A 16,561-nucleotide genomic window follows, 5' to 3' on the forward strand; every position below is an offset into this window, starting at 1 on the left:
TTAAATCTTAGGGTTTAAAAAGAACACAACCCAGCAATCAGTATGAAAAGCACAGCACCTATGTCTGTTCTTTAAACTTTTAATTCAACAATTCTACACTTAAGAAACCTTTAGACCCAGAAAGTTAGGTATTCTAATATTTTATTTGCAAATCATCCTTGTCTTTGAGTATGCAAGTGTAGCTAAGAAAGAAATTACTAGCTAATACGAACAAAAAGTGATTTTTCTTAGCCATAACATGCAAATACTTATTTACAGCTTGCTCATTTTGTCTATAAACACAAAACACACACACACAATTTTATTATTTTTGTTTTTAAGAAGTAGCAGGATATATTCATAACCTCAAGTATCTCCCCACAAAATAAACACTAACTGCAAGTATTAAAATAATAACTTTACAGTGAAAAAACGTGGCAGGTACCACATTAGCCAAATGATGAGAGTTATTATCATCAATAAGATAAATCAACAGCACGTGCCTCCTGGCATAACGCAATAAAAAGAACACATTACTTCTGTGGTATTTCTGCCAAAAGTTTATAGCCTGAATCTAACCACGAGGAAATACTGGTCAAAAATCAATTGAGGAATTCTACAAAATAATTGGCCTGAGCTCTTAAAAAAAATGGTCAGTGTCATAAAATACAAAGAAAAAGTCAGGAACAATTTTAGATTAAAGAGACATGACCACTAAACACAAGCGTAATCTTGAATTTTCTTTGCATTGCCCAGGATATTACTGAAACAACTGGCAAAATCTGAATAGGTTTCTACATGAGGTAGGGGTTAATATTGTTTCTCATATAAATAGCCAATTAACCAGCTTATTCACTATAAAGACTATTCTTTCCCCACTGCTCCTCAGTGCCATCAATACTATAAATGCAGTACCTACTACATCAGAAGAAAGTTTTTTTTAAGTCACTAGTTTTTGGCATCTAATGAACTATTAGATTTAGGCAAAAATAAGCAGAGATTGCAAAAATCATTAGTTGAAAAGCTAATCGGGGACTTTACAACAGAAGTTTCAATTACATAATTTTAAAGCACATAATTGTTTCTAACTCCTAAATATTTTAGATAATCTTTAGGCTACCTGAATGCACTGATCGATTCTGACATAAAAACAGGACCAACCAACCCTGGTTGGTGTGGCTCAGTTGGTTGAGCATCAGCCTGTGCACCAAAAGGTCATGGGTTCAATTCCCTGTCAGGGCACATGCCCAGGTTTTGAGTTTGAGGTTGGGGTGAGTGTAAGAGGCAGTGGTCTCTCTCTCTCTCTCTCTCTCTCTCTCTCTCTCTCTCTCTCTCTCTCTCTCTCTCCCCCGTCTCTCTCTAAAATCAATAAAAACATTTTTTTTTTTAAAAGTGGACCAACCAGCCATTATATGCCTCCATCTGAATGTTTTATCTGCATAAAAACCTATAGGATTCTTTTTCAATTTTTCTCAATGAATAGGAATTTTTATGCAATTTTTACATAAAATAGAATTGTAAACTGTTTTTAATTATTATATAGTTCTGTGTTTCATAAGGAAAATTCACATATTCATAAAGAATTCCAATCCTATTTTTATACTTAACCATTTTTTAAAACCAGTTTTAATTGTCTTTAATCTTTCAATAATACTTACTGCGAATTCATGTCTTCTACTAACTGTGTAAGTTTTCTCCAGGGATTATACTCAGAATCAATGCTATAAAGTCGCATGTGCAATGCTAATACATGGAACAGTTGATCTAAATAAATTAAAGAAAGCATAATTAGAAAGCTTACAAAATTCTTCCAGAACAAAACTCAGACAAAATTTATAACTAATTCGTAAGGGAAGGTTTCCTATCCTTATAATTATAATTCACCAAGTTTAAGTACCAACTACTTCATACTCTCTTTTAAGTTAAACTCTGAAATATATCTAAATAATTTCAACTAGAATCTAGACTGTCCTTATACTCAGTCTTAACAGGAATGGTTCTGTTTCCTCATCTGTCACAGACCTAACTTTTCCTTGGCTTTACGCTACAACTTTACAACCTGTATTTCTCACTGTTGTAGTCTCCTCCTAACCAAAATTTACTATTATCTTCAATACCCTACCCTGAGTAGTACTGACAATAACAACCATACTAATCAGTTAGGTGAAGTTTTTTCTTTACCTAATATTTTCCCCTAAATCTTCTTTAGGTTGAATTTTGACTTTATCATCTTTTGATTCAACATGTGGCTCAGTTGTTTGGAGCTTTGTCCCATGCACTGAGGGGTCTCAGGTTTGAATCCTGATCAGGGCACATGTCCCAATGGCAGGTTCAATCCCAGTCAAGCCACATACTGGAGGCAACCAAAAACATATCCTCCTGAGATTAAAAAAATTTTAAAAATCATGGCTAATTCAGTGATTTATTTTTAAAAATCCTTACCAGAAGACATTTCCATTGATTTTTTTTTTAAGAGAGAGAAAAACATCAATGTGAAAGAGAAACATGGATCAGTTGCCTCCTGTATAAGCCCTGACTGCAGATCAAACATGCAACCCTGAAACCCAGGTAGGTGCCCTGACCAGGAATTGAAACTGCAACTTTTTTGATGTGCAGGACGATACTCAACCAACTGAGCCACATGGCTAGGTGAGTCCTAATCCAGGGGGAAAAATTCTGAATAAAAATAGCAGAAAGAATAGATAACTTCTTTTCTGGGATGACACACTTTAAAGTTCTAAAGTTAGACCTACATTTATAAAAGAGTTTGGGATTCACTGACATAGACAACAGTATGGTGATTGCGGAGGGAAAGGGTGTGGGTGGAGGTGGAAGAGAGTATAGAAGGGATAAATGGTGATGAAATAATTAAATTGTTAAAAAAAAAAAAAAAAAGCTGGGAATGAGAAACTTATTAAATTTAATTAAATTAACTTATAGGTGTGTTATGTGATTTCAACATATGTACAGGAGACACCACTGTCTAGCAGAAGCCAGGAAGTCCTGGATTTGAATCTAAGCTCTGTACGGGCCACATGTTATTCGACAAATTACCTTGGTTTTATTACCTGTAAAAAGGGAATCCTACCACCTTTCTGGGCTGTTATACTATAATAGTAGTTACAGTAATAACATACATCTGTAGTATATAGATAGGTGTGCTTACATACATGTGTATACACATATGGTTTCTGAGAATAAATTCCAAATAATAAACTTAATCTTTATAAATTGATACATTACAACTAAAATTAGAGATTATGACTATTTTTAGAAACATCAGGCCTCCACATAAAATGAACATTCTACAAAAATAACAACATATATATTTTTAATTTAATTTTTTCCATTACCTTTCACCCCCTCTATGCCCTCTACTACCTTCACCCATTCCCCTACACCCCTGCAATCACCACACTGTTTTCCATGTCTATGAGTTCTCTTTTTTTGCTCAATCCCTCGCCCCTCCAACCCTCCTTTCCCCTCCCGAGCTGTCTGCCTGCTCTCTATGAGTCTGTCCCTACTTTGCTCACTAGTTCAGTTTGTTCATTAAATTCCACATATGAGTGAAATCACATGGTACTTGTCTTTCTCTGACTGGCTTATTTTGCTCAGTATAATACTCTCCAGGTCCCTCCATGTCGTCTCAAAGGGTAAGAGATCTTTCTTTCTTATAGCTGCATAGTACTCCATTGTGTAAATGTACCAGAGCATTTTTATCCACTCATCTGCTGATGGACACCTGGGCTGTTTCCAGATCTTAGCTATTGTAGATAAAGCTGCAATAAACATAGAGATGCATACATTCTTTCGAATTAAGTGTTTCAGGTTTCTTCATATAAATTCCCAGAAGAGGAATCACTGTGTCATAAGGCAGTTCCATTTATTTTTTATTTTTTCATTTTCTCTCCTTCCCTGAACTTTCAGTACCACTCTTCCTTGGTTCCCCCTAGTTCCTTCTCAGTTACATGTACATATTCTTCTTCCTCTACTGAACCCTAACAGGTGGCACACTCCCTAAGAAAGAAAAAGGGATCCCTTCTTAGTCTTCTTTCCCTCTCATTCTGCACACACTACTACTTCACTTCTACCTATAAGTTCACCACTCACAAATTTCCCTGGCACTTCAGGTGTTCGACAGGCACCACAAAATCAATATATCCAAAATTAAGCTGATATATAACCCAACCCAGCTCCAATGTTCATTTCCTCTTATAATCCATATTTAATTGAATGACATCATTGCCTATACAAACATCTAAGGAAAAACTTGAGTCATCTCCTATGTCCTCGCCCTCCTTAGCCAATTGATTACCAGTCCTATTAATATTACCTCCTATGATCCATCCTTTTCTGTTCTACCCCACCACTACATCCTTTCTCAAGTGGATTACTCAAAAGAGTGCTCATTCAGCTTTATATCTGTTGTGTCACACCCTTCCAATACCTATAAACAATAAATCTACTTACATTATCTCATCATTGATTGATGAACTACTGAAGGAACAGGCATAGAAAGCCCTTCATGAGCTAACCCCTATCTTCTTTCTCAGGCTTATTTCTTAACCTGCTTTCCTCCCTTTCCCTTTCCAAGTAATTCCCTAACGTGTCATGTTGTCTCACTCTGTTTTTGCAAACTGTTCTTTCAGCCTAGAATAGTACCTTCTTGTCTTCAAAGCAAATTGATTCATCACCAGCTCAAGTGTTCTGTAAAGTTTTTTTCTAATATCATACCTGAGATAGCTGTGATCACCCCTTGCTTTTATGCATTCCCTATACTTTGAGTTAACTATTTTAGCACTTTTATATAGCCCTGTAATTATTTTTTACTTGTATTCCTCTCTTATTAGATGGTGAGTTCTCCCTGAAGAAGACAACTGTGTCTTTTCCTCCATGTACTTCCTAGGTTAATACAGTGTTTGGCATATAATGGAATTTTAAAGTATGCTGAATATTATATGAATATATCAACAATGCTATAAAAATAATAATATATATGCATAAAATTCATCAATGAATTTATACTCTTCCTTTTCTGTCATAACATCACACTGGCTCAGTAACTAAGAAGTAGGCCAATTAATCAGCCCTAATTTCACAGCCCCTAAAGAGACTGACCTCTCAACTCTACTAAAGCAGTGCTTGACCTACTTGCTCCCACCTTCTTCCCCATGCTGGTTGCTCTAACAACTCAGCCGAGACAAAGAATTATATTTTTCAGAAATACTTAATCAAATTATTTCTTTACAATTGTGAAAAATCTAAGGTATTGTCGTGTGCTTAATCACAACACAAATATATCATTACTAAAACAGAAAACACCACTAAAAGACTGGAATGGCCTTAAAAAAATCTAAGATTTCATTATAAGAAGGGTCAGTTGGAACAAAAAGTAAGATTTAACCATACCGTCTATCTTTATCAATTTTAAAGTAAGCATATTTTAGACCAAAAAATCTATAAAATGAAAACTCCAACTTTATTGTAAAATTAATAGATTTACATGTATGACTATGAATATCATACATACACATGAAACACCATTCTGCCACTTTTTATGACTTCAGGAATACTCACTTAACGTAACTGAACCCAAAGTTATTATATGTGAATATCTTTTAAAAATGCCTTTGAGCCCTGGCCGGTTTTGCTCAGCTGTTGGAGCGTCAGCCCGCGGACCAAAGAGTAGCGGGTTCGATTCTGGTCAAGGGCACGTACCTTGGTTGTGGTTCGGTCCCCAGCCCTGGTCGGAGCCATGAGAGAGGTAACCAATCGATGTCTCTCTCTCACATTGGTGTTTTTCTCTCTATCTCTCCTTCCCATTCTGTCTAAAAATAAATGGAAAAATATCCTCTGCTGAGGATTTAAAAATTAAATAAATAAAAATGTCTTTGAACAGATGCTCATTGAACTTGAAAATTCTGTGTCTCTGTCAGTTATTTCGAAACATATAAAAAATTGAAAACTGGTAGATTATTTCTTAGTATAACTCATAAGTCATTAAGATAGAAATACATATGAAAGAGAGAATTATACTAAAGACTTTTATAAATTTGTTCTATCTTAAAATTTTAGTACTGTTAAAATTTACCTAAGGTAAACTTAACTAAGTCTGCATTTCCAGATCAAGATTTTAGTCCTATAAGTGTAGTTATCAGTCATAAAATACTTGTCAATGAATAAAATCTCAACTAGCCAAATGATTTCTGAATGATCCCAGGAAGAAAAACTTCAACTTCTCTATAAGAAAAACAGACCAGATAACAGGAGGGTTGGCGTGGCAGAGCCTGGAAAGATCTCAAGGCAACAGTATGCAGTAGAATGTCCCTGACGAAGCCCATGGGTGAAAGTTCTTTTTTTTTTTCCCCTTTATTGATTTTAGAGAGAGAGATAGAAGCATCTATGAGAGAATATCGATTGGCTGCCTCCTGCATGCCCCCCACCAGGGATTTGACCCACAACCTGGGCATGTGCCCTGACTGGGAATCGAACTGGTGACCTCTTGGTGCATGGGTTGATGCTCAACCACTGACCACACCGGCCGGGAGGGTGAAAGGTTCTGCATCCTTTGGGACTTAAGGGCAAGGGATATGGCGTAGATAACTAACTTTAGAGTCAAAAGCGCTGGACTCAAGTGCAAACTCTGACATTTTCCAGCTGCATGACTTGATCACTCTGAATTTCAGTTTCCTTTTCTATGAAAAAGAGATGACACCTATTTTACATGGTCACTCTAAAGACTAAATGATTTATGTGAAAGTACTTCATACAGTTTAAAACTACAGATGTAAGGTACTATTAAAATACCATGGTATGCTGCTATGTGAATTAATTTTGCTCATTCTTTACTGTGGAAAGTTCCCAAGATATATTTTGAAATTAACATTATTTTGACTAGATACTGGTCTTTTTTTTTTTTATCCTCACCTGAGGATATTTTTCTATTTATCTTCAGATAGAGTAGGAGGGAGAGAGAGAGAGAGAGAGAGAGAAACATCGACGTGAGAGGGACACATCAACTGGCTGCCTCCGGCACGACCCGGACCAGGGCCGGGTATGTGCCCTTGACCGGAATTGAACCCATGACTCACTGGTCCGAGGGCGGATGCTCTACCACTGAGCCAAACTGGCCAGGGTGATACTGCTCATTTCACCTCAATACTTAAAAATCTTGCTTGGATATATAAGCACTATAATTCTATCTTATTTCTCAGTATAAATTTGCCAGTAGCATTTTCTGCTTTCACTGTTATAGAAAGAAGAATCTTCTCCCTACCCCCACTTTCCACTACTCCTCCACTTCTGTGTGTGTGAGTGTGCATCCATAATTATTTATCAGGCATTACTCAAAGCTGTTCACACAAAAGTCATTAAATCTTTCTTGACTAAACTAATCTTCAATTTCATCAAAAAGTCGTGATGAAACACTGTTCCAAAAGTGGAATTTCCCTTATTATTTGCTTAATTAATGAGGCATTTTTTCACTCTCTTACCCCAAATTATTATAGAAAAAAAAAAAAAAACACTTTACACAATGCAATATACAGATGATGTATCATAGAATTGTACACTTGAAACCTATATAATTTTATTAACCAATGTCATCCTAATAAACTAAGTGGAAAAATTAAATTAAAAAAGAGCCCTTGCCGGTCTTGCTCAATGGTTAGAGCGTCAGCCTGTGGACCAGAGTCTCGGGTTTGATTCTGGTCAAGGGTATGTACTTCGGTTGCGGTTCGATCCCCAGCCCTGGTCAGGGTCGTGCAGGAGGCAACCAGTTGATGTGTCTCTCTCACATCGATGTCTCATTCTCTCTCTGTGTGTCTCATTCTCATTCTCTCCCCCACCCCCACTCTATCTGAAAAAGCAATGGAAAAATATCCTCCGGTGAGGATTACAAAAAATAAAAAAAGAGATATTTAAGAGGTAAGGAAGAGCCAAAGAAATGGGGAAATGAAAATACTGACTTATAAGGAGTCTCTAGAGAAAAGACAGAACTTTTAATTCTACTAGAAGATGAAGAAAAATGAGATATTTGATCTAAGATCCTATGAAACACCATCAATTTAAATTCTGGTGTTCAACTTAAAGTAGGTGTGAGTTGGGCTTGAGCAAATAACATATACAGTAACACTTACAAAATGATAGGATTTCATATAGCATATATTTTGCATACATGACATACAGCTGCTTTTATAAATATTAGGATAAATAACGCATAAGCAATGAATCATAATAAATCATATGACAACTAAAAACAAATACCATTGTGTTGTACAACCTAAATATGTATAATTTTTCATTGTCAATCATACTTCAACTAAGTTGTGGGAAGAACATAATTCATCTTAAAAATTAAAAAAAGAAAGAAAGAAAGAAAAGAAAACCCAAAATGATTTTAAATATATTTAGGATGAGCTTCATCACAATCTTTTCTATACTGGCATAATATAATCTCTTATTTGCTAAAGGGGAAATGAAAATTTGGAAGTAACTATCAAGACATGAAGGGACCTGGAGAGTATTATGCTAAGCAAAATAAGCCAGTCAGAGAAAGACAAGTACCAAATGATCTCACTTATTTGTGGAATATAATTAACAAAATAAGCTGTCAACCAAAAGAGATCCAGAATCATGGAAGTAGGGAACAGACTGACAAACTTCAGAGGGATGAGGGGTGGAAGGGGAGGGAAGAGATAAACCAAAGAACTTATATGCATATATGCATGACCAATCCCCATGGACACTAGGAAGGTGGGAGTGGAGGGAGGGAGCAGGAAGGAGGGAGTCAATGGAGATATAAGGGGGCCATCTGTAATACTTGCAACAATAAAAAAATTAGATTTAGAAAGCAAAAAATAAATACATTTTGTAATTTATAATTGAGTGTGATAATTAAAGTAGTTGCTGCTAGAGTTTTACTATTTATTTTTAGAATTCTGAATAAATTCATCATTTGTAAACTTCTGGATAAATTTAAGTACCTAAGAGAAAGTGAAATAGAGTTTTGAGCATAAAATTGAAATTCTTTTACTAAACTCTTTCTAATATAACAGTATTTGAAATATTACCAGCCAATGCCAAACATCAATTAAAAATAAGTTGATAAAATAATAATCTATATAAATAAAATTATAGTTTTTACTACTTCAAACCAGACTAGAAGCTAAAACTCCTATGTATCAACTCCCCCTTTAAACATAATACTAAATCACTGGGTATACATAGGATTTAACTGCATATATCAAGGGGGTAATAAATACTAAATACTCAGTAAAAAATAACTTTCAAAACCTTAAACTTCTAGGAATGAAGTGATAACCCAAAATAAAATATCAAAATCTAATATAACTAATAAGAATTTTAAAAGTCACTTCAGTTGAAATTTCACATAAGCTTGTATCTTGATGTTAGAAATTTCAAGGTATTTTTTAATCAGTCCTCTGCTTTGAAACTAATCCCAAATCACCTATTACCTTTTAAAAATAATGTGCATATATTTTTGAAAACCAATACGTATGGATACATTTTTAATAATTACTAATATCTTTAGTACTTAAGAAAATATATTCATTTTCCAAAAGAATATATATATATGTGTTTTATACGATTTTTTTTCCCATACCAATAATTTTTTACCTTCAGTGATTTGGAACCAATAATTAGCTATGCATGACATTAGATAATATTATTCCCAGTATTCACATTGATTCTCTAAACAATGACTAAATAGTATCAAAACCATGTTCATGAAAAATCTACTTTAAGTTCCAAATGACACTTCTTTCAACTATATATACCCTTACAGAAAGTATTAAAGAATCATGCCATTTTACAATATAAAGCATATTCATGAATAAAAGCAAACATACACAACTTTAACAGGTTTTAACATGCATATCAAAATACAGTATAAATGCCTTCCTTAGTTAACAGAAGCTATATATACTATAGGAATCTATGGGCAATACTAATTGTCATTATAAAAAGATTTTCTTAAATCTAAATAATGTAAAAATTTTAAAAATTCAGTTCAAGGACAATTTTTTATAGCTTAGAATAATATATTGTTTTAGAGCTAGTGTAAAACTGATCAATTAGTGTGACATTTATTTACTGGGTAATTACACTATAAAAAGCAAAATATTCATATTATTTTTTAAAGTACAAGATTAATCATTTAAAGCATATACTCACTAGTTAAACTGATTATATATAACATAAAAAGAAGCTGAAAATATACCAAAAGATCATTTTGTCTGTATATGCTTTCAAAAATGACATAAATAGAATTTTTTAAATTTAGCACTGTTTAATACTTACTTAAACAAGACCTTTTGCCAGCTGTGCTTGCACCACCTGAACACAAATTGCCTCCTCGGTGAATTAATTCAAGTTCCAAATTGGTTCTGTAAGTAAAGCATTATAATATATCCCAGTCATTAGGCTGAAGCAATATTTTTTTATTTGTCTTAATGATATGACTGAATCAATTTTATTATTTGCAAAAGTATAATTTAGGCAATATCAGTACAATTTTATTTCTGATACTTAGAAATAAAAAAGGGGATATTCCTCACTTATATGTTCATATTTATACCTGCAAAACCATACATGTCATTGTGTAATTGTTCAAAATTCTAAATGTTGGCAAATATTAAAAACTAGGTCATAAGGAAAATAACTGCAACACACTTCATAAACCTGAAAATTAATCTGAAGAATTTGTACTCCAACTGTCAGCCAATGAGTAGGTAGTTACTGTCATATAACACACAAGGGCATATCAATTCTTCTATCAGAGAAATGGTCATGGCTCACTGGAGCTTAGATGGTATTTAGAAATCAATACTAAGAAACAAAATCACTAACATCAAAGTGGCTAGGAACAATCACATATAATTAACAGTGGTCTCTTTTACGGACTTCTAAAATTACAGTTTTACCAAAATATATTGTGTAACTATTGACACTGCTAAGTATTGTTCATATAGACTCAAAATTATAAAATATTTAGCAATTATTAGCTTATAGATTAGCAATGATTAGCAAATTTTCATTTCAAAAATCACTCCGATGCAGAATCTAAATGTTTATACTAAAAAAACAAAAAGTAATGTAAAAGAGCAATTTTTGCCAAAACAATAAAAATTCTGAGTGATAAACTGTATTTTTACTCCAACAGTATTAATGATCTTAATATACTTTTATTTGTTGCAACTAAAACTTAGAAAACTTTTTTATATCCAAGATATTCAAGTGACACTAACAGTGAGCTATTCCGTCTAAAAAAAAAAAAAAATTAGGCAGCCAAGTTTCAAGCTTACTCTTTGCAAGTGAATTCAAGAAATAATATTACGCTATTTTATTTAAAACAAAACATTTTGAACAGGTTTTGACTGTATTTTGAACAAGACTGTTTTGAAACGTTATTTTCATATAATTATTTATAAATGCAAACTGTATGCTTGCTCCCCCTCTCCCCACCATTTCTAAAGGAATGCTTTAATCCTCTCTAGTTGTTGTGAGGCGGGTCAGGAGAGGGAAGAAAACCAATTTAACATTGATAATGTCCCTGCTCAGAGCTCCATCTGGTTGCTGCTGATAAGGGCATCTGTGTGACAAGGAAATTTTCCACCCTTCAGGCGATTTGCATTGCTCACTAAACTTCTAAAAACCTACCAGCAAGGAAGCAGGGACAAGGATTTCATGTTAGTGGACAGAAAGCGAGTGAAGACCAGCATGTTTTCCTTCATCAAGGGAATATAAATGAGATCAATACATTTTGTTTTCACAAATCTTCTGTTGCCTAATTTGTAGGAAAAAATTAATGGCTATACTCTCTTATAAAAACTAAGATTTCCTAGATAGTACTTTTAAAAGAGCTAACCAGGAACATGATCAATTCTTTCAATCAAATGTCAGAACTAGAATGTCAACTTTTATTTCAGTGTAATTTGCAAAAATATTCATTAAAATATAAATACAAGAACAATTCTGTTTTTTCAATCACCAAATAAGATACTTTAAAGGATGACAAACATGTTACCAGGAATTTGATTTTAATGAATACTTGAAGTTTCTTCTAAATGTAATTAATTATTTCGGATTATGGTAGGGCAATTTCCTACACAACATTCTTTCTCAATTAAAGAAACAAATACTACCTATCCAAAGGGTTAGTATCATGTAATAATATCTAAAACTTTAAAATCAATGTCACAGACCCTAACCATCAGCTTTTCCTTATTTCATTTATAACAAAACTGGTCCTTTAACTTGAGATTTGCTAGAAAAAAGAAGACACAAATGCATCTTGTACCCCATGTCTGATCTTTCCTCACTGTTGAAAATCACAACACAATATTTTGTTTCTGCTCTCATAAATGGATGGTGTTAAAATAAAGATGTACTGGGAGCAGTTTTCTGAGCATTCTAACTATTTCTTCTTTGCTGCCCTCAAAAAATCTTCCAAGGCTTCATTATACAAATAAAATTAAAAATAAAGAGATACTCATCGTCCTACCAAAAAAAGCTCTAAAACAATTATTAAAGGAAACAGTTTTACAGACTAGTTTCCCCCTAGAAATATTTTGTTTCGAAACATCAAAAAATTTAAGTTTCTCAAAGAACAAAAAAGTATTTATTCAACAGGAAAAAATTCAGCTCTGGGAAGTAGGTTGTAGTCCATTCAAAATTACTAATGTCGAATAAATAAACTTGTATGTTCTTTTTTTTTTTATCCTCACCTGAGGACATATTTTGATATTTTGTTCAGATAGAGTGGGAAGGAGAAAGAGAGAGAGAAACATCACGTGAAAGGGACACACCGAGTGGTTGCCACCCACACGACCCAACCAGGGCCGGGGACAAACTGCAACCGAGGCACGTGCCCTTAGCAGGAATCAAACCTGGGTTTCTCTGGACAGTAGGCCGACACTCTAACCGCTGAGCAAAACCAGCCAGGGCTAAACTTGTACGTTCTTACAAATTATACATTTAAGAATCACAACATTTAATTCAAAAGTTAAGTAATTAAAATTAAGTTTATTACTAAATATTTTACTTAAATATCTAAACATTTAAAATATTAATATTGAAAGCCTACTTTTTAAGCATAAAAATAATCATAATCTATAATCAGAAGCATTTATGAAAAAAGGTTATATGCAAGGCATAAGATAATGATAAAGAATCTTGTTTCCTACATTGAGAAAATTATATCCTATTCAAATAGGATACAAAACACCTTTTTTTCCCTTCATGTTTTTGTTTTCTGAGTCAATTTGGTCTTTGTTTTCTTTTTAATGACTAAATAAAACTTAGAGAAGGCATACAATCTCACAGTGAAAAGTTGACAATGACCTGGGTAATTTTAACCAAAGAAAAATTAGGTTTTTAAGGGTTATATACTTTCTTTCAGAATCATTACTTTGCTGCTTTAGAGCTTATCATTAAAGATCAGAGAAGGATTGCCCTGGCCGGTTTGGCTCAGTGGTTAGTATATCAGCCTGAGGACCACAGAGTCTTGGGTTTGATTCCAGTCAAGGGCACGTACCTCAGTTGTGGTTCATCCCCAGCCCTGGTGGGGATCCTGCAGGAGGTAACCAAGGCGACGTTTCTCTCTCTCTCTCTCTCTCTCTCTCTCTCTCGCTCTCGCTCTCGCTCTCGCTCTCTCTCACTCTATCTGAGGAAAAATAGAAGGATATCCTCGGGTAAGAAATTTTAAAAAAAAGATTAGAGAAGGATGGAAAGAGGGGAGAGTATACTTTCTCTGCATATATATCCTTAGTAAATAACATTTGACATTTGTTCCTGCTTCTCTAAAAAAGAGAAAAACTGAAATAGGTTGATTTTAAAAGTCTCTTGCATTATCACAGCAGGCTTTATTCTGTAAGTTATTTATATATTTAAACCAACAAATAGAAATCTAAAACTTCCCATTCAACCAGGATTTTTTTCAATCTTCACCCGATGATATTTTTTCATTGATTTTTAGATAAGAGTGGAAGGGAGGGAGAGGGAGAAAGAGAGACAGAAACACTGATGTGAGAGAGATACATGATTAGTTGTCTCCCACTGGTCAGGGATCAAACCTGCAACCCAGGTATATGCCCTTGACAGGGAATCAAATCCAGACCCTTTGGTCCTTGGGCTGACACTCTAACTGCTGAGCCAAACCCGCCAAGGCTAACCAGGATTTTCTTATTAGGTCAATTCTAATAAAAGCAAAGGCATAAATACATAAACGTGTGTGTGTGTGCGTGTGTGCGTGTGTGTGTGTGTACACAAAGTAATGCTCTGCATAATGACATTTCGGTCGACAGATGCATATACCACAGTAATCCCATAAGATTGTAATGGAGCTGAAAAATTCCTGTCACCTAGTGATGTCATAGTCATCCTAACATCATAGCATAACACATTAGTCATGTGTTTGTGGTGATGCTGGTGTGAACACACCTACTGTGCTACCAGGCATATAAAAGTGTAACACATACGATTATGGATAGTACGTAACACTTGATAATGATAAACAACCATATTACTGGCTTATGTATTTACTATACTATATTTTTTAATCACTATTTTCAAGTACTCTTTTTAGTTATATATAAAAAAAAGTTTACTGTAAAACAGTACACTGTGTCACACTAGCAGGCGCCTCATATATATCATGTCTATCGCATCTGTTTACTGCATTACTCTTTCCTGTGTTTGATTTAACCTTTTGTTTGTTTGTACATGATGTGTACAGCTTTGCAGCCTGGGAGCAATAGGCCATATCAGAGAGCCTAGGTGTGTAGCAGACTACGCCATCTAGATTTGTGTAAGTACGTTCTACAATCTTTGCACAACTACAAAATCACCTATTGACACAATTCTCAGAACATATCCCTATTTTTAAGCAGGGAAGGAATGCTTTTGTGCGCACGCGCGCACACACACACACACAGCATAACTGAGTTGGTTTACATTCATCCCAATCTTCTACAACATTATTAACACAATATAGTACAGAAGTTTTGTAGAACCTTGAAACCTTGGAAAATTAAATTATATTCAATTTAGTTTTCACATAAAGCATATTTTATTGCAAGTATGCAACTAGTAACTCTCCAGAGATGAAATGTTAAATTAACTGTTATAGCTTCCCCCCAAAGCATTCTGGATAAATAACAACAGTCAGGAACTGCAGACTAGAAAGTTACTTCCCAATGTATTGCGTCCTTTTACATCAATATGTGTCCAGCATTTGCAGTCTTAAACCAAAGACTAATGTTTCCTTATCTTGATGCTTGCAGCAATTTTCCTAAATCTGGTTCCATTTTTCCTAGGTTCTAAAGACTGCATATAATTCAGTTACTCTTTTGTTATCTTATGCCCCAGGAATGGGGCAAAGAGAATGGCCATGCTGAACTGCATGCATATATGACCTATAAAAGCTGAATGCAAGAGAAGAAAAAGGGGGACAGAAACTGAAAGAACACTAGACTACGACTCCAGAGATCTGAGTTCTAGTCCTAGTCTGCCACTAATTTGCTGCATGACTTCCAGTCACATTATCTCTCTAAATTTTGCCTATGGCAACTCTACTTGGACAAAATACGAAGCATGCTTCTAGAGATACTCTGGAATCTACAAAATCAGTTCTGGCAGAACATGTTTGCAAGTTCCTAATTGTGCCTGTTTCTTCCCTATTTACTTTTATAGTTCTCCATTTTCATTCAATTCTCTAAAATTCCTATTTGGAACTATTTCTTAAGTATTGAACACCTACTCAGTTGATTAGACAAATCCTACCTAATCTGAAAGATGAGTTATTTACCTCTGTTTCCTTGAGACCCCAGCTAGCTGTAATAGAGGCTTAGGATCTGACTGGTCTCATGCTTCCACACCCTTACCTGTTTTTCAAAACCAAATATAGTCTTCTAGCATATTATCAGATCTTTCACTACCTTACAACAAACAAAATAACTTCTTACTGTTCTTATTTTTTAAAATAAATAAGTAGTGTTTAACATATTATAATGTTTTAGTTCTCAATATTATCAGTTTTCGACAGAACTTGAATAGTGATTTCTTACCACATGCTATGAGGTAAATATCTGTCTCAAAATGTTAATATACTTTTCCCACATATCCTATGATGCTTAATAACACTCAACCCAATATTTCACTAAATTCAACTCTTCATAAAATAAAGGAAAACTATACTTTTATAGTCTCTTCTAGGAGATACTAAAATTAGCCACAATTTCACCCAGCATGAAAAATATCCTTTCTTCAAATAAATATGAATGACAATTAAAAAAAAAAAAAACAATAAACCCAGCTAATAATAATAAGTAAACATAAAAGAATATACTGCATATACTGTACTTACCTAGCAACAGAATACATAAAGAGAAAATCATTGTCTGGTGAGCCTGGGGTCTTGCTATAGTCTCTATATTTCTTCTGAGTAGTATTTTTGATATCTTTCATTACAGATTCCATTTCTTTACTTAAGTTGGTTTCAGACTGTAAAAAATACAAACAAAAATATAAAGTTTATTTATATTCATTTTCTCTAATAACA

The 16,561-nt window shown here is 34.1% G+C and overlaps 1 protein-coding gene across 9 annotated transcripts in view; it reads right to left on the reverse strand.

Annotated features, from left to right (window-relative positions):
- Positions 1–16,561, reverse strand: part of UBR3 (ubiquitin protein ligase E3 component n-recognin 3) — a 222,767-nt gene that overhangs the window by 51,531 nt on the left and 154,675 nt on the right. For 8 of the 9 annotated variants that reach the window (XM_036253642.1, XM_036253634.1, XM_036253638.1 and 5 more), the window contains exons 29-31: positions 16,367–16,503; positions 10,303–10,388; positions 1,638–1,743 (exon numbers count right to left, since the gene is read on the reverse strand). In XM_036253642.1, the coding sequence (XP_036109535.1) occupies positions 1,638–1,743; positions 10,303–10,388; positions 16,367–16,503 (329 nt within the window). The remainder of the gene's footprint in view (positions 1–1,637; positions 1,744–10,302; positions 10,389–16,366; positions 16,504–16,561) is intronic. The other variant, XM_036253641.1, reaches the window with a different exon arrangement.

Source organism: Molossus molossus, unplaced genomic scaffold, assembly GCF_014108415.1.
Source record: "Molossus molossus isolate mMolMol1 unplaced genomic scaffold, mMolMol1.p scaffold_m16_p_11, whole genome shotgun sequence".
Lineage (NCBI taxonomy): Eukaryota > Metazoa > Chordata > Mammalia > Chiroptera > Molossidae > Molossus > Molossus molossus.